The sequence below is a fragment of the Falco biarmicus genome, chromosome 5 (genome assembly GCF_023638135.1).
Source record: "Falco biarmicus isolate bFalBia1 chromosome 5, bFalBia1.pri, whole genome shotgun sequence".
NCBI lineage: Eukaryota > Metazoa > Chordata > Aves > Falconiformes > Falconidae > Falco > Falco biarmicus.
Window position 1 is genome coordinate 84,469,949 of NC_079292.1, and position 22,437 is coordinate 84,492,385.

General features: G+C 47.7%; 1 protein-coding gene across 5 annotated transcripts; it reads right to left on the bottom strand.

Annotated features, from left to right (window-relative positions):
- Window positions 1-1,228: 1,228 nt before the first annotated feature.
- On the bottom strand, window positions 1,229-20,122 carry NRIP2 (nuclear receptor interacting protein 2). Of its 5 annotated transcripts, none has more exons than XR_008822053.1 (7): window positions 18,532-20,115; window positions 13,337-13,513; window positions 7,694-7,776; window positions 7,101-7,228; window positions 4,250-4,302; window positions 3,248-3,400; window positions 1,229-2,520 (listed from the first exon to the last, which is right to left on the bottom strand). XR_008822053.1 is itself a non-coding variant. In XM_056340086.1 (7 exons), exons 1-7 carry the CDS (start codon window positions 18,760-18,762, stop codon window positions 2,492-2,494), a joined length of 786 nt encoding a protein of 261 aa, XP_056196061.1. In that variant the 5' UTR covers window positions 18,763-20,117; the 3' UTR covers window positions 1,229-2,491. The 5 variants fall into 5 exon arrangements, 4 of the variants coding, with proteins under 4 accessions (XP_056196061.1, XP_056196062.1, XP_056196060.1 ...); XM_056340086.1 differs by having other exon boundaries at window positions 3,316-3,400; window positions 18,532-20,117; XM_056340087.1 differs by having other exon boundaries at window positions 1,229-3,400.
- Window positions 20,123-22,437: the final 2,315 nt, after the last annotated feature.

Here is a 22,437-nt window from a genome sequence, read left to right on the forward strand (position 1 = left end):
GGGAGGAGAGGGATAGATAAGGCTGGTGATTTTCATCTACAGTAGCAATTAATTTGCAGAGGAACCTGTTGGTGATTTGAGAAATGAGGCATGTGAATCACAGACAGGCTTCAGAAGGACTGTAGGATGTTCTGAAGGTAAGCAAAACCAGTTATTTCAAGGCTGACATGTAGGAACAGCAGCTGGTGAATTCCAGCAGCAGCTAGCATGCAAGTATCTGCAGGGCTGTGACAGGCGCTAGTCAAAATAGAATTGTCAACTCAAAAGTCGTGCCAATTTTCTGTAGGATCCCATCCAGCACCCTTTAAATCATTGGAAAGGTTCCTGTTGGCTTCAGTCCGAGTTCAGGAAGATGCCTACACACCTACACCCTCACCCTAGCCAGAGCCCAGCTCCAAAACAGACACCCACCAGGCACAGCTCTTGCACTGGACTGAAGCTGTTGGTGGCCTTTTGGCAGCCCCTTGTGGGCACCAGCAAAGCCCAGCAAAAGCTGTCAAGACACTGGAAGGCAGCGGAGATGTGCCTGGGTGTTGGCAAAGGCTGGCAAAGCCCTGCTGTGCTCTGGAAGGCAGCAGGGCCCCTTCAAGCCAAAGCAAAACGCAGCAGAAGCCCTCGGGCACTCTGGGGGGGTGCAGGGTCCCCTGTGGGCATCAGCAAAAGCCAGCAGGGTTAGGGACAGGGTTAGCTGGTTGGAGTTACAGTTAGGTTTACAATTAGTGTTAGGAGTAGGGTTAGGGATATGTTTAGAGCAAGGGTTAGGGGTTAGGTTTAGTTACACAGGTTCAGAGTTAGGGGTTATCATTAGGGATAGGGTTATGCTTAGGTATAAAGTTGGGAATAGGGTTAGAGTCGGCGTTAGGGTTTAATATTCGGAGTTAACGTTAAGTTTAGGATTAGGGTTAGGGTTTGGAATTAGGTGTATGGGGTTAGAGTTAGGTGGTTACATTTAGGGAGTTAGGGGTTAGGGTTAGGTGCCAGGGGGTAGGATTACTGCTTTGGGGTTAGAGTTAGCATTAAGGTTAATGTTAGGTTTTGTGGTTAGCTGTTACGTTAGGGGTTAGGCTTAGGTTTAGTTTAGGGTAGGTTTAGGTTTTAGGGTTAGGGGGTACATTAAAGTTTAGGGTTAGGGGTGAGGGATAGGGTTAGGGGATAGCATGAGGGTTAGAGTTTAGGGTTTGTGTTGGGGCTAGAGTGAGCATTAATGTTTACGGTTAGGATATAAGTGTTTGTCTTTTTTTTTTTTTTTAAATAGGGCATAAAAGTTAATGAATCATAAGAGCTTTAATGGACATGGTATCTACTGGCTTTAGCAGATTATTTGCCATTGTTTCACATGCCATTTTTAGAGGGCAATGAGAGTTGGAAACTAGGCAAGCTGCTGCACGTAGGAACAGGTGGTTCATCTATCACAAACACATTTTCAGCAGAGTTGACCCAAGTACTATGTAGATTCCAGCTGAGACACAGGATGGTTTAGTACAAGTCTGACCTGTCATTAAAGACCCCTGGGTTTGAGGAGCCAGTCAGACACGCAAGTGATACAAATCCAGGAGGAATTACTGGTACTTTGGAAGACAGGCTCATCAAGTAGATGTGTCCTGACTTAAATGAGAGGACCGTTGGTGTCGTTCAGGAGATTCATGGAAAGCAGTTCATGCAGCCAGAAATAATCAGATGCACAAGTAGGAGAATGGCAAAGAAGCCAAGGAACAGATCAGAAGCTGCAAGATATGACGACTAACAATAAAAGTCACTAGCCTGATGCTGCTTGTGGGAGGAGCAGATGCCAGTCACACCAGCTAACACTGGGAAGTGCATCCCAAATCGTATCAGCCAGGCTGTACTCTGCTGATTTCACCGTATGTTAAACTACAGCATGCAGCATCTGATTTAGGGAAGAACTAACAGTAAAAAGCAAAACTGCATACACAAATTCTTTCACAAGCACAATGGAAACAAGAGGCTTGATAAAAAGGAAGAGAGCCAGTAGTGTTTAATCCAAGAAGATAGGCAAAACGGGGGTGTCGTGACATTCTAAGGGTGGACTAAGGGACATTGTGCAAAATGCAGGTAGTGAATAAGTAGTCAAAAGGCATGGAACAAGCCCTGATCTGGTGCATCTTTCCTAGAGCTAGTAAAGAATAGACTATATATTCGTCATACAGCTATGCTCTAGGATGCACATAAAAAAAATATTAAACCCCCCCAACAATTAAGAGATTTAACAATCACCCTGATCATCCCAGACAAGTTCACAGTTCTCTGACCTGAGCTGATACTGCAAGGAAGTCTAGGTTTTGTTTCATGCAGGAGTAGGAAAGTTGATGGGCTCTGAGGTGCTGGGACTTGAGGCTGATGTATCACTAGATCTCAAGTTGAAAGAAAGGAGCTGGCAGAGCAAAAGACTCTGGGTGCTGTAATTCATCGCAGCATTTAAAGTGAGTGGCAGGATCTCTGATGGTGCAGCAGAGGAGGCAGAAATGTAGCTCTAGCAGCTGGAGTGCAGAGAGGAGAGGCCTGGTCAGAAGAACAGGGTGTGCAAGTCTGGTTACTGCATATAACACCAACAGCATTGCTATTCATATAATATAGCTTAGTGGCCAAGGATGCAGTGGCAAAGCCCAAGCCCCTGTGAGCGTTCACCGTACTCTAGGCATCTACACTCAGCATTTCTGCAAAGTTTTCTTAGAATTAAGGACTCTCAAAGTGTTCTTGCTGCAAGGTTTTTCCAAGAAAATACTTCTCTTCTGCTCTGAGCCAGGAAAAAGTAGTAAAATCCAGCTTCCCAGAGTACAAGTGAGGTGACTGGCCACAGAGCCCTTCCCACAAAGAAATGGGAGTGGAGTCCTCTCACACTGAGGCAAAGAGGTGGGAAATACTCATGGCAATCTTTGAGGCTTTTGGAGAAAGCACTGTCCTCCTGTCCACAGAACAACCGGAGACTGTTCACAGAGACTCTCTTGTCTCATGAACAGAGGGTATTGTAAAAATAAGTCATTAAAAGGGTAGGGTGAATTTAGTACAGAAGTAGAAATTGGAGTGACTAGGGACAGATAGAAAAACAAGAACAAAATGCCCACTCAGCACATGGGGACAAGCAAGAGGGTCCACTGAAAGGAGGGATATCTCTCAAGATGAGGCACTCCCAGCAACAACAGCTTCCAGCACCCATTTGCCTTTTTCTAACTCCCCAGCGAATGCCTCAGCCTAGAACTCAGCAAGGTTAGGGGCGTGTGAGCCTCACCCTCATCTCTCTCTCACGGCAGCAAGTCTCCTCAGCCCTAGACTTTGGGAACGCAGCCAGTCACTGACCAGGTTCTTCAGAGGCATGTAGAAAAGGCAGCTCTTGACTCAGTGCTTTAAATCTCAGGACTCCTTTCTCCAAGTCGATGCAACACTAAAGACGGGGAGAGCCAGTTAGTTGCTGGACATTTCAGATAGCAAATCTCATGATGTCTGTGACTGGGGAAAACCTGTATAACCATCAAAAAACTCCACTTTTGGTTTGTAGAGACTTTACAGTTCCCCTCCCTGTCCCCCATGCTGCCTCCTTGCTCCTATTCCCTTCAATGAATTCCTCTCCAAACCCTTCAGAGAGCCACTCGCCTCACTTCTTCCTATGACTCCCTCTGAGGTGATGTCCTCACATGACTCAGTCATTCAGCCCAAGACTTTCCCTGCTTATGTGTTTGACATGTGGCTACAAACATTTGACAGGCAGGAGCAAGCTGTCTTGCTGCAGCCATGCTCTGAGCCACCCAGGCGCCAGGCCCAGCAGAGCACTGACCCTGAGCTGAGCTGACAAAAGGAGAGGACTCTTCCCACTCGTGTCTGGTTACTGTTGCACGCTGATGGTGATCGTGCAGCTTCACTTAGCTCAAAGCGAGGACAGAGCTTGTTCGCATCTGCCTTCCAAAGGCAACACAAATCTAACTTGTGACACAGCGTGCTTTGCCTCTTTTTTTGTTGCCTCTTCAGTTCCCTCGTTGCCTTTGCAACTTGGATGGTCAGGAATACAAAGAATGGAAGATGTGATAGTATCCTACTGGGTGATTCCTTTCCTAAAACCTTTAAGAAGGACTGGAAAGGAATTAGAGCATACTGCAGCCAGCCACGCAGCTGTGCAACAAGCATTGCCGGTAGCACCCTGGAAGACCTGAAGTAAATATTCCTGATGCTTACAGCAATCAAATCTTTGCAAACTTCTTGAGAGGAGTCCTGCAATAAGGAAGAAGCTGTTCCTTACCTTGAGAGATAACAGAGTCTGGAGACCAATGCAAAACTCCAGCATTTCATCATCTGAGAAGAGAAAAGAGACTGATCAGGCTTAAGACTATATATATTGCCCCTCTAAAGAAAGTGTGTCTCTCCTGTAAGAGGATGTGGAATATGAGAGCAGCTGGTTCATAAAGTTACGTGGTTATGGTCTATTCAGTATAAAGTAAATAATAACAAATAACAAGGAAAGTGATTAATTGAACACACAAACATTAACAAGCGGGTGGTAACAGTGACAATACCAGAGACCAACACCCGTCTGCCACTGACTGGTGGGTCATTAAAGGAGCTACTCAGGCACAACCCTGAAGAAGGTCAAAGTGAACTTCTTAGCTAAGGGGAAGGATCTATGATTATCACGAGTATTATGAAATATTTGAGGGGGTTTGTGGGATTGTTTGGAACTTACTATGAGATATCAGAAGAGGCTTGTGGGATCACGTAAAACTTGCTATGGGCTGTGTAGGGGAAGGGCCAAAGGCAGGAGAAGTCAAGCAGCAGGGTGGATCAGGGAAGAACAAGCATGGAATAATGAAGAGGAGAGGGAGTAAGGGAGCCAGTCACATGCAAGCAGGCTGTTGGTCAGTTCACTTGTCTGACCAAACCCTGCTCCTGATGGCCGCAATCTATCTGATCTTCTTATTAAATAATTTTATAAAGTAATTTTTTTTCTGTGTAACCTCTCTATCCTATGTGTGACTGCTGCAAGTCGTAAGTGTCAGCAAATGTAGAAAATGCCACAGGTTAAAGGGCAAATAATCTAGATGTCAGCAACCAAAGGGACTGGCACGTGGAGAGGTGCCAGTAACTGAAGGGACAGCAGAGGCCCTATAGGTCTGTGTCAGCAACTGGACAAGGGGACATAACTCACAGGTGCCAGCAACTAGAGCGGGCCAGTGTGCAAGAGAAGTCTGGGTTCCAGTAGCTGGGGAAGAGAGCACAGGTCATAGGGCTGATACACCCGAGTGCCAGCAGCTGGAGAGATCAGCATGCAAGGGAGCTCTGGGTACCAATTTTGACCAGGGTCACAGGAGCCTTAGGATTATAAACCAGCAACTGAAAAGGACAGGGCATATGTGTGAGAGGTCTAAATGCCACTAACTAGAAAGACTTGTATTTATATTTCTGCAGTGAATTTAATGCTATAAGCTGGTGGATTTGTATACATAATTAGCTAGAAAACTTCAGTCTGGTCTAGCCAGTAAGTAGAAAAAAAACCTGCATCTGGAAAGACTCAAGGCCTGGGTCAGTGGCTAGGTGAGGGACCTAGGGTCCAGACATGGATATAAAACAGACTTAAAAGCTGTGCTGTTATTTGAAGACTGTGAATATGAGTGTGCTTGTGAAGCTAGAGACTGAGGATGTATGAGCTTCTGCTAGTGAACTTCCATCCTGGTCAGACAGAGGAGGACCAGGACTGGGCACTGGGCTATCTGTGCTGGCAATGATGTGAGCGCTGGTAAAGGCACTGCTGATGTGAGGGCTAGTAAAGGTGTGTGGCAACCTGTGTGGATGGCCTTGGCTGTGTCCTCTCTGTATGTGCCTCTCTGGAATACTTCAGCCTTGCTGCTGACTGAACCTGCCACTGAGAACATGCATTGGACTGGTCAAGAGCAACCTTGTGGGTGTTAGAGTCATCCATCTGGACCTCACTGGCAGGGAAGGAGGAATCCTCAGCTCCTAGAGTCTCCAGGGTTCAGCAGCCACCCGTGACATCATTAACATGCCCCATGTTTCCTGGATACCTGCTTGCCCTGTGTGTGGCTGTATTTCGTAATTTATTTATCACCACATAAACAAGAGCGCTGTGTGCACAGGGAGATGTAAGGCATAGATGTAACAATTCTGGTCCTTTCAGGCAGCCATGTCCACATCCCATCAAAATGGATAGGTGTTACTGGGGTAATTCAGTGGTGCTGGTGCTAGTATGGAGTCCCCATGAAGGGCAAGAACAAGTAGAGGGGAAAACAGGGAAGAAGAGTGAGCCGGAGTGTGGAAGAGGAGGAAGCCCCTTCTAGATGACTAGGAAGGTGGGAAGAATGGACATGGAAAGAGGGAGCAAGGGAGGCCTTGGAAGATTGATAATACTCATCAAAGATGAGGAGGCAAACAAAGGGAATAGGGTAAAGCTGGAAGACTAATAGGGAGAAAGAACAGGGGAAAAAAGACGACTGAGTTGGTTTCAGCATATGTACAGCTTGATGGAAATGCAGAACATGCAGCCTCTGCCGTTCTTTGGGCGTGCTCCAGTGCCTGCTGACTTGACCTTGTCTCCTAAGGCTCCTTCCTTCAAAGGGTCCTCCTCAGGACACCAAGGGAAACCCAACACTCTGGGCCTACCAGGTTCTTCCAGGGTGCCTCCTGCAGCAGAGGCAGATGAGTACACACAGAAACACTCTGGGGAATAAGCTGTACCCTCTATCAGTTTCTCTGATGACTCCATCCAGCCAAAGACAAAAGTGCCTTTTCAGTGGGAGAACATAGGGCACCAGAGTACTAATCAAACAGTCTGGATAATGCTAGGAAAGGTCTATTTTAGAAGGGCACAAGAATTTTCCACATTCTGTATTAGGACCAAAAAGCACCTAATTTCTCCCCACTTTCAACATCTTCAGTCTTCTCTGTACTCTTCCTATGCCCTTCGCCTGTGGTTACATTTGGGATATACACAGAGCATAATAATCTTGGCCAGCAGCGGAGGTGACCACATCACCAACCTCCCACACCATTATGCTTTTCCCAGAGATCCTTTGAAATGCCCTCGGCAGGGCAAGAGGGACACAGGAAAACTGGGGGAGAGGAGGGGCTGGCACTCTCACCTACAACCAGTGCTGAACACAGCACTGTCTCCTGGCCAAATTGCAACTCCATATGTTCTACTCGGCCAACAACGCTGGATATGGGAAGAGAGAGGTCTCCACAGTCCATGGCAGACACTTCTTCCAGCCTGTGGGACACAAGAGGTGTTATTGCCTCAAGCGGAGGAAGAGGAGGAAAAACAGGACTTCTCACTGATGGCAGTGCTTCTCGGTCTCATTGGGAACAGGCCCACAAGAGGAGGAATCTCTTTCATACAGCATGACTGGAGGCAGACTCCACAAGCAAAACCATAAAGCGCCGTCCATTTGGGTTCCTCACTGCTGAGGCTAACCCTTAGCTGGGCTGCTTTGCCCTGCAGTACGCACAGAGAGAATGACGCAGCTCTGCCTCCTAGGCTGGGGTCTGCACACAACTTTGTGAGTGCTTCTGATGCCTTGCCCTGTAGCCCACCCTCTGCGTCTTCTCCTAAACAGCCATGTGCACATGCAAAGCTGCTAGTAATTATCACTGGGGCTGGGAACCAAGAGTGCCTAGTTTCTTGCCATAGGTTTTCTTTTAGCCACCCCTCCTTTGCTGCTGTGCAAAGACTTACCCCAGCTGGTTTAAACAGCTCTTGGAGATGAGATTTGGTAGACACCCGGTGTTAACAGTTGCTTTCAATACCTGACCTTGGCACTAGAAAAAATAACAACAGATAATTACTGTGGGCTCAAAACTGGCATACCCAGTCCTCTAACAGTGTGACCATCTCTTAGAACTTCCTTAGCCACACAGCCGAAGGTGTGGTGCTTTAGGCAGTAGGCAGAAACCAGGAGACTTGTCGAAGACAACGGTTGTCTCCCCACTGCTCTGCAAACCTCTGCCAAAGGCTTTTTTTAATTCATCTTCTTCAATTTCTATTGATTGCCCAGACACTTATCTGTTATCAGTGACTTTAACTTAGCAGTATTCCAGGCAAAAGATGCTTGTGAATTTAAGAAAACTCACATAGATTTTATTAACAGAGCAATAACTGATATGATAAAAGCTTCTAAAGGAATATAAGCACGTGCTACAGCCTTTGTAGCTTTCCTCTCTCCATTTCTTCTGGTGTCACAGGGAACAATGTTCCAGAGTTAGACATCTGTTGTCAGCTGAAAAGCTTCCAGAGGGAGAAGTCTGTGGGAGAAGCAGGACCACGCCAGGACAAGCATACCGGAGAAGAGCTTGAATTTAAGGCAGTTCACAAGATAACTGACACATCCAAGTGAGTCCTGAATCCAAGACACAACCTAAGCATGAGGCTTCTGATTTGTGTGGGGCTTACATTAAGTTCCTAGACAGCTCTTTAAAGAAATACGACATAAACACTACAACTGCAATATTCACAGCTGGTGTCATCTAGTAAAGGGAGAGACTGGATGCCCTGCACCCAAGTCACCTCTGAATGATTTTACTGGAATAATCCCCAGTGCCTTGCCCACTTTATTTCTTCATCCCTTTGCACTTGAAAGGGAACAGGAGATGTGCTTGCCATCTGTTTTCTGTCTTCTCTGCACAGAGGTCCTTAATGGCAGGCCAGAGGTACTGAAGTAACAGCAGGTCTCATATATGGTAAAGGTTTAAAAAAATAGGGTTATCAAGGACATCAATAGAGTTCTGTTCAAAAAGGAAAAAAAATAAAGAGAAGGAAGAGCTAATTGCACTCAAGGCAACCTCATAAAGTACATGCTGGAAGCTTCAAGTCTGTTTTGTCTTGGAGCTTTTCCTCTGGTCTAAACTGCATCTGCAGTACATCAGTGTAGAGAATTTAATCATTCTGAACATTTAGATACACCATGTTCCTAGAATGGCCACTTAATTGAGAAATTCTCAAGAACTGCAAGACCACTGGAACTAGAGATCTTAACCTGTATTGTTTTACAGAGTTCACCAAGAACCATGTAAGACTCATATATGCATATATGATGTATATTTAAACAATATCAATAGTTTTAGAAGGAAGAGCATTCACCGTGTGTGGCCTCATCCAGGAAAAAGGAGAGCAGTGCTCAAGCAGTATCCACAGAGAAAATATGCACAGCTGCATATTTTCAACAGCTCCTGATTTGGTTGTTACACTTTTTCTCCTTTAATGTAAAAAAGCAAATCTTATTCACAAAGAATTATATCCGGTTAATTAACAGTCCCATGTGACTGCAAACACTTGGGACTTCTTACAACACTCAAGTGAAGCATAAAATGCCAAGTACTGTAGGAAAGCCAAAGCCAAGACAGATCTTACAAACTTCTGGCTGCCAGCACTATGCCTTCCCCATTATATCATGTGCTTCTCAGTCTCAGCTGCACTGGCATCTACATTCGATCCAAGGCTGCTCTTCAGCACATGGTATGGAAATTGCCACAGAATTGCAAAGTCACAGGCTGGGAGAACACAAAACTTAACTGACATGATACCAGCTGGAAGACTCATGAAATAGAGTCAGACCACAGAGAAACCAGCCCTCAGAAGCCCTCTCTGCAGTTTTTTGCACATTTGGACTGGAATAGTCCCCCAGCTCCTTCACAAATGAGCAGTTCCATTTCACTGCAGAGCAGCTTGAACTGCCATCCTGCGGTAATCCAGATCACACATGACAGAGCTGGTAGGAGACCCAGCTGAGCTGCTGCCTGTTCCCAGAATGTGCACCTATTCTCTTGCACACCTCCTGCCTTTTGGCACAAATCTGCTTTAAGCGAGTGAGGGAACATGCTAGAGCATCAGAGAAGGGGAAGAGCTGCAAAGCACTCTAGAAGCTCCCGACTTTGGCAATACTTCTGCTTGTTCAAGAACGTACGTTACCGCCATGGCTCCAGGCTGCCTGGCATGCCAGGTTTAAACATTCAGGACTAGGAGTAGTGCCTGCCCATAGAGGTCCCCAAGGCCAGCTGGAGACATCCCACACGACAAGAGCTATTTATTGCAAAAGCTGGTGCTACAAAGTCCAGGCTTCTAGAGAGAAAACAGCCTAGAAATTTACTGGAGTCAGAGGACAGTCCCTTATCCCTGCCCATGGCAGGGGGTTTGGAACTAGATGATCTTTAAGGTCCCTTCCAACCCAAACCATCCTCTGATTCTTTGGCAAAATGCCTCCTCTTCTGCTTTTAGAGCTCTGTAATGTCTGTGCTCTCTGGTCCTCACTGATACATCAGCCCTGCCTGAAAGGATTCTGGCCAGACTAAGCAGAGAGGCAAGATAAAGCACTAAGTGCAGACACGTGCTAAGCATTTGCCACCTCAGCCTCTGTACTCTGCTTCCCTGTGCCTCCTCACTACCTAAGTGGGTGCATTAGCCATGAGCGCCAGGTCAGGTGTGCTACCACATCTGCCCAGACTGCAGTCTGCTAACAGCGTCCGGCTGAATCCGCTCTTCCTTATTAACAGACATGGATTCTACTGGGAAAGTGTTAACCATCCCTGTGGCTCACAGAAGCCAACTGTTCATTGACCAGCTACTGAAAAAGTATTACATCAGCCCTTCAGAAACAGAAGACCTGAAGTATCGATAGCAATTGCTAAGGAACCACTTTGGGAGCAGGCAGACTTGAGATGCACAAACTGTTAGCATTGTAATAATAAATTTAAACTGTATCACTAGCGGATTCTTGAGTTTTGTTTCAGAGCAGACTGGGAAAGTTGCAAGTTCAAAACTTGCTAGGATGTAACAGAACAGTGATTATTCTGTGGAAAACAACATTTTGTCTCATTCAGTAGTAAACAGCCCTGCACAGCTCCGCCAGCCTCACAAAAGCTATCCACCTTCCAGTTATACCAGTATTTGCCCGGAGAACTCACCAGGAGCCTGAGGAGAGTCCTTAGTCCAGCATACCACAAACACAGTGCAGATTAGGTAAGGAGTACTGCAAGCCTTCTTGGACTAAAAGGACTTTTCATCACATTACCCACTCTCATCTCTGCCTCAGAATTTTCAGTCTGTTACTACCAGTCACCATTAGTCTTTGTCTAAAGGTTAATTATCTGGATTTCCAAGAAAGAGAAAGAGGGGAGAAGAATCAGTAAGGATCACCATCTATAAAGAGTTCTGTTTTCTGAAGTAGTGCCAGTTCCAAAGCCAAGAAGCTGCTTTAACCAACCAAGGCTGATTAATTCCACATTGCTTTAGCACAGAGGAAAAGCAGCTTGGGATAGCAGTGGAATCTTTTAGCATCTATTTCCAAGTCAGCAAGAGACAAGCCTCACCACAAAAAATAGCTGCTTGATTTTATGATGCAGATGCCAGTCACGACAAGCTTTCCAAAGTGCTTTGCAAAAACTCCCACAAAAGGAGGAAGTTCTGCTAAAGCACCATGTGAGCAACCCACCCAAGTAAATAAGAGGGTGAGGGACAGTGCAGTACAACTGCTATAGACTGGGTCTCTCTGTGATCTCTGAAACTTAAAAAGGCCTTTGGCACAGGGCAACTATAACCTGTTAGAGTGAAAACACTCATTGCCTGAATCTCCTTGTACCACTGAAGTTTACATATATTCAGTTTTATTTCCTAGTCAAGTTCAGTTACTAGTCGGGTGATGCATTTGTTACCACTTTGAAATTTCCAGCATACTTGCCTGACTGTAGATGGAAGCTTTATGCTGGTGGATGATCTTTTCTCAGGAGCTGCTGTCAGAGAGAAGAGACTTCACTGGGGTCGTGTTCCATTTCTAATAAAAACTACACCATAGTCAAGCAGATTTCCAAAAGGTGCCAGGTCAGCAGCCTGAGTGCCATTTCCTGCCATAGAGCTGTTACTTACAGGCGAGTCTTTTTGAAGTTGACAAATGTGAACATGAAAAGCAGCAAGACTAAAAAGAAGTGAAGGAGAGCTTCCCTGCCTTCAATGTAAGAAGACTAAGTGTGGAAAGCAGTGACTGGCTCTTAAGAAGGGCAGAAAAAGAGAGAAATGCCTGCAGAGAAGGTACTGAGTTCAGAGGGAGTTAAGTGCAGCGTTAGACCTGTTTCTTGGACTGTGGAGTCCATTAACCTTCCTCCTGAAGGAAAACATGTGTGTGAGAGCTGGGGTACAGTCCGTTAGAAACACAAGAGGGGAATGAGTAGTGGACTCTGAAGCTGAGTTAGCTGCTGCCCCTGGGACATGATACCTATGCATGCCTGTCCTTGTTCAATGTATGTGACTGGTAAACCCCCCACCGTTTATCACTGAGTTTCCTCTTACAAAACAATATAGAGTGGTGATTAAAAAAAAAAGAAATTCCTTCATTTGTTCAAAAAAAAAAAAGACTCCAGCTATTTGGACAAATTACCCTGAGAGCCATTCATCCCACTGGTTTGTTTTTCCAAGTATGGTTATGTTAACCTAGCTACAGCAGAGACTAAAACCCAGGACAAGCAACGCCTAACTGCAACAGTCGAAGCTGGAAAACAAACCAGACAGTGGCTTTGCGTGGTATTGAGACACCTGGTCTGAACGTTTCAGAAATTTGCCACCAGGTTGTATTCATATAATTACTTGTGCCAACTGAATTTTCAAAGGTATATGTGGTTTTCCTGGAAGTGTAGACTTCACACTCTAACATGTGAGATGTTTTTTATGACAGGTGACTGAAATAAATGCAGCTTTAAAATGAATTTTATATACCAGGTCTACATCTTGGTGAGTCTGGTATCTGCATACTATTGAACAGCTCTAACCATGCAGCCTTCTTCCATGGGCACAGCTTTTGGATGTGCTTTCTTACCTACAGGGGCCAGGAAGGAGCATGTTCTGCTCACGGGAGGATATAAGAAAAGGGAGCTAAAAATACTGCTTTCATCAAGAAATGCAACAGTGCTAATTCAGAACACAGCCACTTTCGTAGGCGGTCCTTTGACACCTGAGAGAATTAGACCAGACCGGCTCCAGTAAGTGTAAATTAACTAGAGGCACCTGTATTAGAGTAGTAAGGAGACATTCCATGCTTCTGTATACAGCTATGAAATACCTCATATCACGGAAAAGCTGGCCTCCAAAGGAAGGAGATGCGAGTAAAGTAATTTATCTTCAAATATAGACGACTAGAATGCATGTGGCAGAAAAGCTTTCCTCTGTCTGTGGGAAGAACGGAATCCAAACTCTAGGTGAGGCCATGTGGGAAATCTGCTCTCTCTGGCTGCAGCTGGCTTTGCAATTAATAACTTTGCATGGCCCTTGGAGTGGGGCAGCTGGAGCTCACCGAGCATTTGCCATCACTGTGAAATCAGCGCCATGTTGTTGCCTTACCTGACACTGTATCAGCAGGTGTGAAGTCTCTTTTCTCCTGTCCTCTCCCTTTTCCATCTTTTCATCCTGGTCTTTTGCCAGCGGAGATTGAACCCATGCAGACTGAACCCTGGTCTCGCCCCGCAGCTTGTTCAGATTGCCTTCCAAGAGGCGCCTCTGGACCACACTATGCGGCTGCTGTCTCCATCACAAAGAAAGAGAAATCCCAGCTAAGTATGGAGCTCAGGACAAGGACTTTTGCTAGCCCAAGGAAGCAGACTGCAAATGTTGAACCCAACTGATCATAATGATGAAAGACAGACTTATCCCAAAATCCCAAGGTTTTTTCTGTAGCCACTAAGGTGATGATAAAGTGTTGGGATGTCTGTGACAGGCAGGTCTCTGCGACGCAGTTACTGGAGGAGAAGAGCATGCCTGATGCGTGTTTTCCCCCACACGTAGCTGTTCCTTCAGCTAAACATGCACTCAGCAGCTTCGTACCTGTTCAGGTCCTGCAACACACTACCTGGTGGGTGTGCACTGACATCCAACCAGGCATGCTCACACCTTCTAATGCGGGAGGGGACAGGGGACCCAGCAAGTGTGTGATGTACGTGTGGGTAAGAAGGCAGGACTCTAGAAATTTTATGTATACAAATGGTTATTTGTAGTGAGGTGGGAAGCTTCCCTTGCATATAAAACTAAAACTAGCTTCTGATGTTCTTTGGAGTCTGTCTCTGCTTCCTTTCATCAGAAGTGATACTGTTTTGATTCCCTTCCCTGTTGGGGGAGCATCTATGAAGCCCTTACTTGCTCACAGCTAGAAGGGAGCACCATCAGCCAGACCAACAGCTGAAGGAACTTTATTCCTATCTATCATCTCAAGTATCTCATTCATATCTCATGTATCCCACATTCCTACTTCATTTCTATTTCCTTTCTTCTGGGCAGAAGAGGAGGTGCACCAAAGGAGATGAAAAATTTTGAAAAACTTCTTGTCCCAGCATTGCATATGCACCCAGGAAAGTGTTGCTTTGGAAAGAAAGCTCCCTTTGTCATCGGCTTGATGCTCTGGTTTTTGCCTGGTGTTGATCCAGCGCCTCCAGTCCCTGCACAGCTACGAAATCAACTATGGGCAGCATCAATGGAGAAGGCCTGTTGCAGGTTGCTTTGTCCTTTCTCCATGTACTTGGCCCCATGGTCCTTCTGCAGGAGAGCAGCTGCTCAGGGCTGACAATAGCGGTCTCAGTAACAACTGCCTATGTGAAGAAAGGCAAAGAATCTACAGTGGCTGATGTGCTACAGCATAAACCATTGTTTTCATCTTTCTCAAAACAAATGTTTAAAATCAACTTCCAGATGGTGCAGCAGTTTGATGTAGGATCTTATCAATGCACAGGCCAAGCATCTGAATGAGACCAGACTTGCCAATGCGCTGGGCTGTTATTAACCTTAGTGTATGTGTGCTTCGGACTGGCTTTATGCTTGGTCAGGGGGCTGAGGCCAGGAAAGTGTGTAAATTGCAACTTGAAGCGCACTGACTTGTCGGTTTTACCCCACGGTTGGAGCAGGAGGGCTGTTACTGGCCCTTCGGTTGCGCTCAGTGTTGCTCTTTGCGAGGTGCCGCGTCCCTCATGCCCCTGTCTCCCCATCACTCAAGGGGCAGGAGTCAGACCCCTCACATGCTGCATAAGAGACGCTGCAGTAGTTGTAAAAGTGAGGTAAAAATATCTCTGTGTTCCTGGTCTTTTCCCAGCTTACTGTGCAGGCCCACAGCACAGCTGGCTGTTGTAGTTTACTCCGTAAATACTCCGAGCACAGTGCCAGTTTGGCTGCCAGCTAAAATCTGGGCCATGGGAAAAGGGCAGGGGACTGACGGCAGGTCTCCAAATTCCCATCCTCCCTCCTGTCTCCTCTCACAATCTGGCATGCAAAGGACCTTTCCCTCTCCCCACAGCCTTTCCCACAGAAAGAGCAGGCCCTTTGCAGCTGCCACCTCTGTCCCCTTCTTGTCACTTGGGCTGGGAAGAGGCCAAGCACTGATGGGGATTAGCTGAGCTTTGGGACTGTGCAGGCATCGGGTTCAGGAGCAGACTCCTGGGGCCCTCCCTGTCTTCTGTCTCTCCAGTGGGACGGAGGAGTGATTGTTGTCTCTCTTGGGCTGGTGAGAAACAGCGAGATGAAGAGGGTGGTGAGGGAGGACCCGAAGGAGCTGTGGCCAGCGGCTGGGAGGGAGGCCCTCTCAGGGCTCTTAGAAGGGTGAGAGCAGGTTCCCAGCGCAACTCATCATGTTCAGGCTCTCCAAAGTGAAATCTCAAGGCCTCGCTTTAATTAGGGAACCGATATGAGCTTGGGATCTTGATTTTTGGGAAGGGAGAAGCCAGATATTTGGACCTTCTTGGTACTTTCAGGATGGTTTAGCTCGTGCAGCTACTTTATTTTTCTTCTCCGTTTAAAAAAAAATGTGTCATGCTTGTAGTTGTTATAAATCTGGAAAAAAAAGCGAGGTCTGCACTGAAATGTGTAATTACTCATTGCCAGAGATGTGATGGGCCCATCAAATCCCAGACAGTGCTGGATGCATTGCATAAGCTGAACACACACACAAAATACACAGAAAAGAGTGGCAAAAATCAACGGCCTGACGTTGTATAAGAAAACATGTAGTTCTAAATGACACAGGGCCTTGCTCCAGTTTTAGGACATGCAGGGCTGCCACAGCTGGAGTTTCTGGCACTGTCAATGGAGACCTATTTTGGGGAATTAAACTCTCAGCATAAGTGCTGGAGGACTCTAGGGGTGTTCTGTGCTCTCTCCAAGATCAACGTCTCCAGCAATTCCTGCTGCTGCTTTGTTTGCAGCCCTGCAGCCCTGTCCTACAGGAGGGTGACAGATCAATTTAGGAGACATAGACAGAGTTTTGCACGGGGCCAGAGGAGTGCCTGAAAGCATATCTTGGACTCTGATTTGCAGGTCCCAAAACATCACAGCAATATCACAACAGCCCTTCAGGTTGCAGGGACTGCTGAATTGCTCTTGGAAATCTACGGCCTGGTTCTCCTCTCGCCCCAAGGTAAACCAGAAATGAGGTACCGCAGCTACTGCACTGACCCCAGATATGGCACGATGTGTAAGAACTTTGCACAGGTGCCACACGTTATTTTGTGCCTTCTAACACCAGTGCAAAGTTTCCGTGGCAGAAAAGATGTGATGCTTTACTCACTGCTTCCCTAACTCCACGGTGAAAATGTTGCAGCCATTCTGCTATGAACCAAACATGAACTACGCAGTGGTTTTCGGTGACGGAATGCCACCTGCGTGCGAGGAAGTCTCCTGCCTAGCATGGTTAATTTGAGCAGGAGAGCTGCTTGTGGCGAGTGACCCAGACAAGCTGGAGCAAACATGTGGGGCATCAGAGTGCCAGCCTCCGGAGGCCTGGGCAGCCAGCCGTACTGGCAGGACCCTCACGGGGGCCGCTGGCTGGCACCGCAGCTGTCGTCTGGGGGCACGGTGTGACAGGAGTCAACTCCAAAGCAAAGCAGGTAGACATGCTCCTCTCTGCCTTTGCAGCTGGGCTCAGCAAACGTGCACTGAAAGACTCCAGAGCGGCTCCTCCCCGTTCCCTGCCAAAAGCTGTACAAGGGAGAGCCGCAGGGTACGCTGGCTGTCCCCTCCTGGGGTGCTTCAGCCGCAGCACTGCGGGGCACGAAGGGCCAGCATAGCCAGCCCCTGCCGCCGGCCTCCAGGCCCTCCAGGCCCTCCAGGCTCCGGTGTGGCCAGACATCCTTCCCCACGGGCAGGAGCAGCCCCGTTCCTCACCAGTATAACGCTTACGTGACTTCCCTCTTGCACTTCAGACAGCGGCTGCGTCCAGGGCCAGAGGGGTCCCTGCTGGCAGCCGTGTGTGTGGCTGGGAAGGGCTGGCGGAGCATGAGGTGACAGCTTTTGAGGAGCCACCCTTGACCCCGCTGAGCCAGCGACTGTCAGCAGCAGCTGAGGTGGCTGTGGGGAGGCCGGCAGGAGCAGCAGGGCGCAGCGGCACAGGAACATGGCACTGACCCCTCATCTGTGCGTGGCAAAGCCTCTGCGCCCGGGGGGTTCAGCCCGGAGCATGGCTTCCATTCCAGCCCGGTGCCTGGGACCCTGCCTGTCCCACACGTGTGTGCCCCGTGCACAGCAGCGCCTCGCTGCCGGCAGCCATGGGGCCTGCCACGGGAGCTGGGACACAACCAGCGATACCGACACACGAGCATCTGTGGTGTTGCTGCCATGGTCTGAGGTTACAGAGGGAAGGACAGGCTGCAGGGAGGGGCAACATCTTCTATGGCACCCGCTGGCACAGCTGGAATAAGTGGCTCTGCCCCCACCACTGGCCAGACCCAGGCCAGTCTAAACCGTTTGGGATAATGGTTTAGACCTCTGCAACCTCGAGCAGTTAAACTCCACAGTGGAGAGAAGTCAGACAGCAAAACTGCCAGAGCAAGAGGGAGATGCATGCAGGTAAGCCAGCAAAGATCCTGTGGGAAACGCTCCCAGCCTTGAGGAAGTCCCTGCAGACCACAGACTGCCCAGGCTCCTGGAACAGATCCCCTCCCTGACGCTCCCTGCTCCATGTCTCCACAAGGAGACACCCACAGGCCTCGCTCCTCTGCCTCCTCCCCAGAGGTGGCATCCTCTGGTGCTGGCCACTGCAGCTGCCTGCACGCCTGGCTAGCGATCCTGCCCTGCGCTTGCCCCTCTGAAATCCAAAGAGTGGGGGGAAAGAGAACAATGCAAAAAGGTGACAAGGTCAAACGTTATCCTCTCGGAGTTAGCTGTGCTTCCCTCCCTGCGGAGTCCAGAAAGGAGTCTGCTTTTGAGCTGGATCATGCAGGAATACACGGGGGCTTTCGGAGACGTCCCATATGAAATATACATGTCAGACGAACATATCTGTGTACTGGGTGAGTGGAAAGTTGGATCCTGGAGCGTCCCTCCAGTCCATGTCTGCCTGCCTCTGTGAGGAGTTTGGTTCCTAAGGGATGCATGGGAAGATGGATGAAAAAAAATGAGTGATTCATTCTTTCCCCTCACCCTGACCTGCTCCTAGATGATGCTGAAGGGAAGTTTCATCTTTGCTGAACACATGACCCTTTCACAAAGCCTGACAGCAGTTCCCAACTGGGATGAAGGCTATTAGGAGGACCCCCTCCCACATGGGGTCCCACTGGACTCACCAGATCCTTGGAGGTGCCAAGCCTTGTCAAGCCATCCAGGGGCAGCAGGTCAGCAGAGTCCTTGTGCACAAACTGGGTGGCCTGTTTAAGGCGCCTCTTCTGTTGCAGAATAGCTTTGTTCCTCAGCTCCACCTCACACTCCTGTCGCTGCAGGTCAGGAGTACCCTCACCGTGCTTTTCCTCCCGGTCTCCTTGCCCCAGTGGCAGGGGGCAGCTCTTCCTTGTGCTCATGGTGAAGGTTCAGACAGAACAGGTCCTTCTTGATATGCTGGGGTGTTCCCTGAACTCGTCTCCTGGCGTTTGCCCTCCTGAGACCGAGTCAGTCTCCGAGCTCCTTTCCCTTTCCCTTCCCCACAGCTCTTCTCTCCCTTTCTCTGCCTTTCTTCCTGCTCTGTTAGTTATAACTCACCCATCTCTGAAGTGTCCCTGTGTCTTTTTCTTTCTCTGTCCTCTCCACTCCCTCGGTGTCCCTCTGCCCCCCACCTCTTCGCCTCCCTCTCTTCCCGTGCCCTGACTGCAGCTCTGCCTCCTCCAGTCGGAGGGTTCCTGCCGTAACAGAAAAACCCCCACGTCAGAAACCAATTTCCATAAATTACAGCAGAGCCGGCAAGATGCTCTGGCTGGAAAAATCCAGCAGCAGAAGGATGGCCCCGCTGCTGGGGGCTGGACTTACCTCCCTTGGGCTGTGCGTGCGCACGCGCGCGCGTGTGTGTGAGAGAGAGAGAGAGAATGTACGTGTGTACCTTGTGTGTGTGCCTATGCGTGTATACACTCCTGTTCCCCCCCTCCCCGATACACTGAGGAGACAGTAAACCGGTGGCAGGCTGTGCAGTTCAGTGTCCATGCTGGGGGGGCTTTGACGCATCGCAGTGAGTCCGTAATGTTGGCAACAACATGGTTCAGCCTAGGAGATGATGCAGTGCCTTGGTAAACGGGAGAGAGCATCTGCCTCAAGGCTGCTGGCAGGCATGCCCAGTCTCATTTCTGCAGAGTGTCATGCATTTGGAATAGGCTGCACTGAAGGATTTTATTGTATAGCTTGAACAAAATGATGAAGGCCTGGTTTCTCCTTCCAGCCAGAGGAAATGTACTGGGCCTGACTCTGCCCTCATTTTCACCCCTCTCCACCTAGAGCAATTCCCTCGAAGTCGCAGAAGTGTAAAATCACTGACTTGTCGATACCAGTGGATTTGACTCCCTGTTTACGCTGAGAGTATGCTGACACTGCTACAGCGTGGGATGTCTGGACCAGGGCATCCCTCCTCCCAGAGGGGAGAGGACAAGGCAGAGCTCGCTTTTTCAACTTTCTGCCTCCACATCGTGCTGCTTGAAACTGTAAGTTTCAACTTGAACAGAAGCTGCTTTATTTTGATCCCTTTTAACTGGTGCATGCACTGCCTCAATAAACACAAGTTCTGACGCTCTGTACAGAGGAGGAAACTGAGTTTTACTCAGCTACGAAGCTGAGGACAGCATTACCTTTCCAAGAATGCCAGCTGAGGGTGAAACACCTTTTGTGTATGACACAGAAGGAATAGCAGCCACAGATGAAAGTTACACCAAAAGGAGCCTTTCCGTTGCTCCCTTTCTTTTTTCCCAGCTTAGCAGTATGTAACATTCCAACGTTGCTGATACCAATTATTTCTATGTTCTAGATTGTATATAAAAATAAAACAGTGAGTTTGAAATGTTAGGAAGTAAATCCAATGGTCCATGTACAATGATGAGTCCAGTCAACCACTATGAGACCTCAGTGTGGCTGCAGAAACTGCAAAAAGTTGGCCTCAGTCCAAAGCAAACCATAGTGTTTACCTTTTACTCCCTGCTATTCATCACAGTGTTAGCATTTCTCTTGGGATCTTTGGTCTTCAAACATTAGAAAGGAGGCTGGTCAGCTTTAAAGTAATTCCAAAATTTAGAAGTTTAACCTTTTTGTTACCAGTATGCTAACTGCTTTACAAAAGGTATCATGGTTTCCACAGCACCAGCTTGCAGAACTAGATTTTGCAGAAATGGGAGTAGAAATATTTTCTAACTGCTTTACACTACAAGGCCAAACTCCAACATCATAATGCAGACAGAGTCCCATCAAGAGATCAGTAGAGCTGTTTTCAGCCGTCCTTGCCTCTCTGCAAAAGGAATTAAGATGAAAGTTTAAATAATGGATATTCCCAGGGAAGCTGTGTTCCCATGGTCTTGTTTTCTTGCCTCTGGGTTGTCATGATTCCTGATTTACACACAATTTTAACCTCTGGTGGCCTCACTGAGCATCCTCTGGGTCTTTTATCAAGTCTTTTAACCGTCCCCATAAACCAGTACTGAATCATGCACCTCTACTCTCACACGGGGCCAAAAGGTGTTTCCCTTCCTGCTGACCATGAGTACCTCAGCAGGGCAGCCTTGACAAGGCAGTTCTGCTTCTGCTGGCAGCAACGGCAGTGCCAATTTTCTTAAAGCCTCAGAAGAGATCTTAAAACCATAAAGCAGAACAGAACATCGTGGGACTAGACCCCCTACAGTTCCTGCCTTGAAATCTACGGGCAGAGTTGCACAATTTCTAATGAGATTGTCTCCCACCTTGGATGTGGATGTGGGCATGAGGAGGAGAGAGAACTCACAGCTCCTAGTCCCAGTTCCTCCTTGCATCTAACCACTCTTTATTATTTGTTCTTGCACCACATTTTGGCAAAGCCCAATCCAAAATCCTTTGCCTTGCAGCTCTGCTGGAGCCATTGTTTTGAGTGGTCCTCCTTTAGGGTCTGACCAGCTAATCCTGGCCCCTGACTCACAAAGTATTTCTCTCTTTGTGCCTCAAAGGGGAGAATTCTTCAAATATTGTTTAAAGCTTTCTCTCCTCCTTCATCCCTTCTGCTCCAAAGAGCAGGTCATGTAACTCTTTATATCCTGTGGTGTTTTAGTTCCCAGATCTGGCAAAAATCCCCTAGCATTCTGATGGAGGTGGAGTCAGTTAAGGTATTATCTTCTTCCTTCAGAGGCATGCTAGGTTCTAGGTCACTGTTTTTTTTCTATTCGGCTATTACTTTTTCCGTCCTTTTCTTCTTAAACAGAGCCCATTTACTAAGTAGGTTAGGTGCTTTCAGGTTTTTTGCAGAATGGACACTCTTAAAGGTTTTCTGATGGATAGCCAGACCACAGTGCAGCAAATTTAAGCTTATTCCCAGTAGCTATGCATTTCCCAGTCATCTTTTGTAGGCCCTGGAAAATAGCCTATGACCCACCAATGGCCTGTGTTAGAAAAATAAAACTGATTTAGATAAAAAAACATTCATACAGAATCCTATATACACTGAGAAATTACTTTCCTTCTTTGATCCAGTAGCATACAATAATCGTAACCTGTTATACCTTACTGTTCTCCACCCTTCATACAGAAATACTTCCAGGACGCGTGACGGTGCTATTCAGACGATGTAAGAACCACTCCACCTCCTCAAAAGATAAAAACCTTTCTCCCCGCTCTGGCTAGCAGCTTGGCCTTCTAGCTCAAGCAGTTACAGGTCTGTGAGAGCTCTGGGGAGCTGGAAAATATTCCAGCTTCTAACCACAAAGCCACAGCACTTTATCTGTGTTTGTGGCTGTTGACCCCTGCCGTGTCTGAGAAACGCTGAAGAATTCAGAACTAGTGCCCTTATTTCTGAGGAAAGGCACTGAAAAATGGCATTTCCCTGTAGTCAGTTTGCCCAGCCAAGAAGCAGGAGAGGGTCGATATTCCAGCCAGCTATTCTTTTGTTGAAGAAATTAATGAACAGTACCCAGAGCAGTGAAAGGGAGGAATAGACTCCTTCGCTGAAAGGAGCAACTCCCAGGTTAAAGAACATGAGACAAAGTAAAAGATGTTATCTCCCTCTGCCGGGAGCGTTAGGGACTATCCCAGCTGTTTGAGGA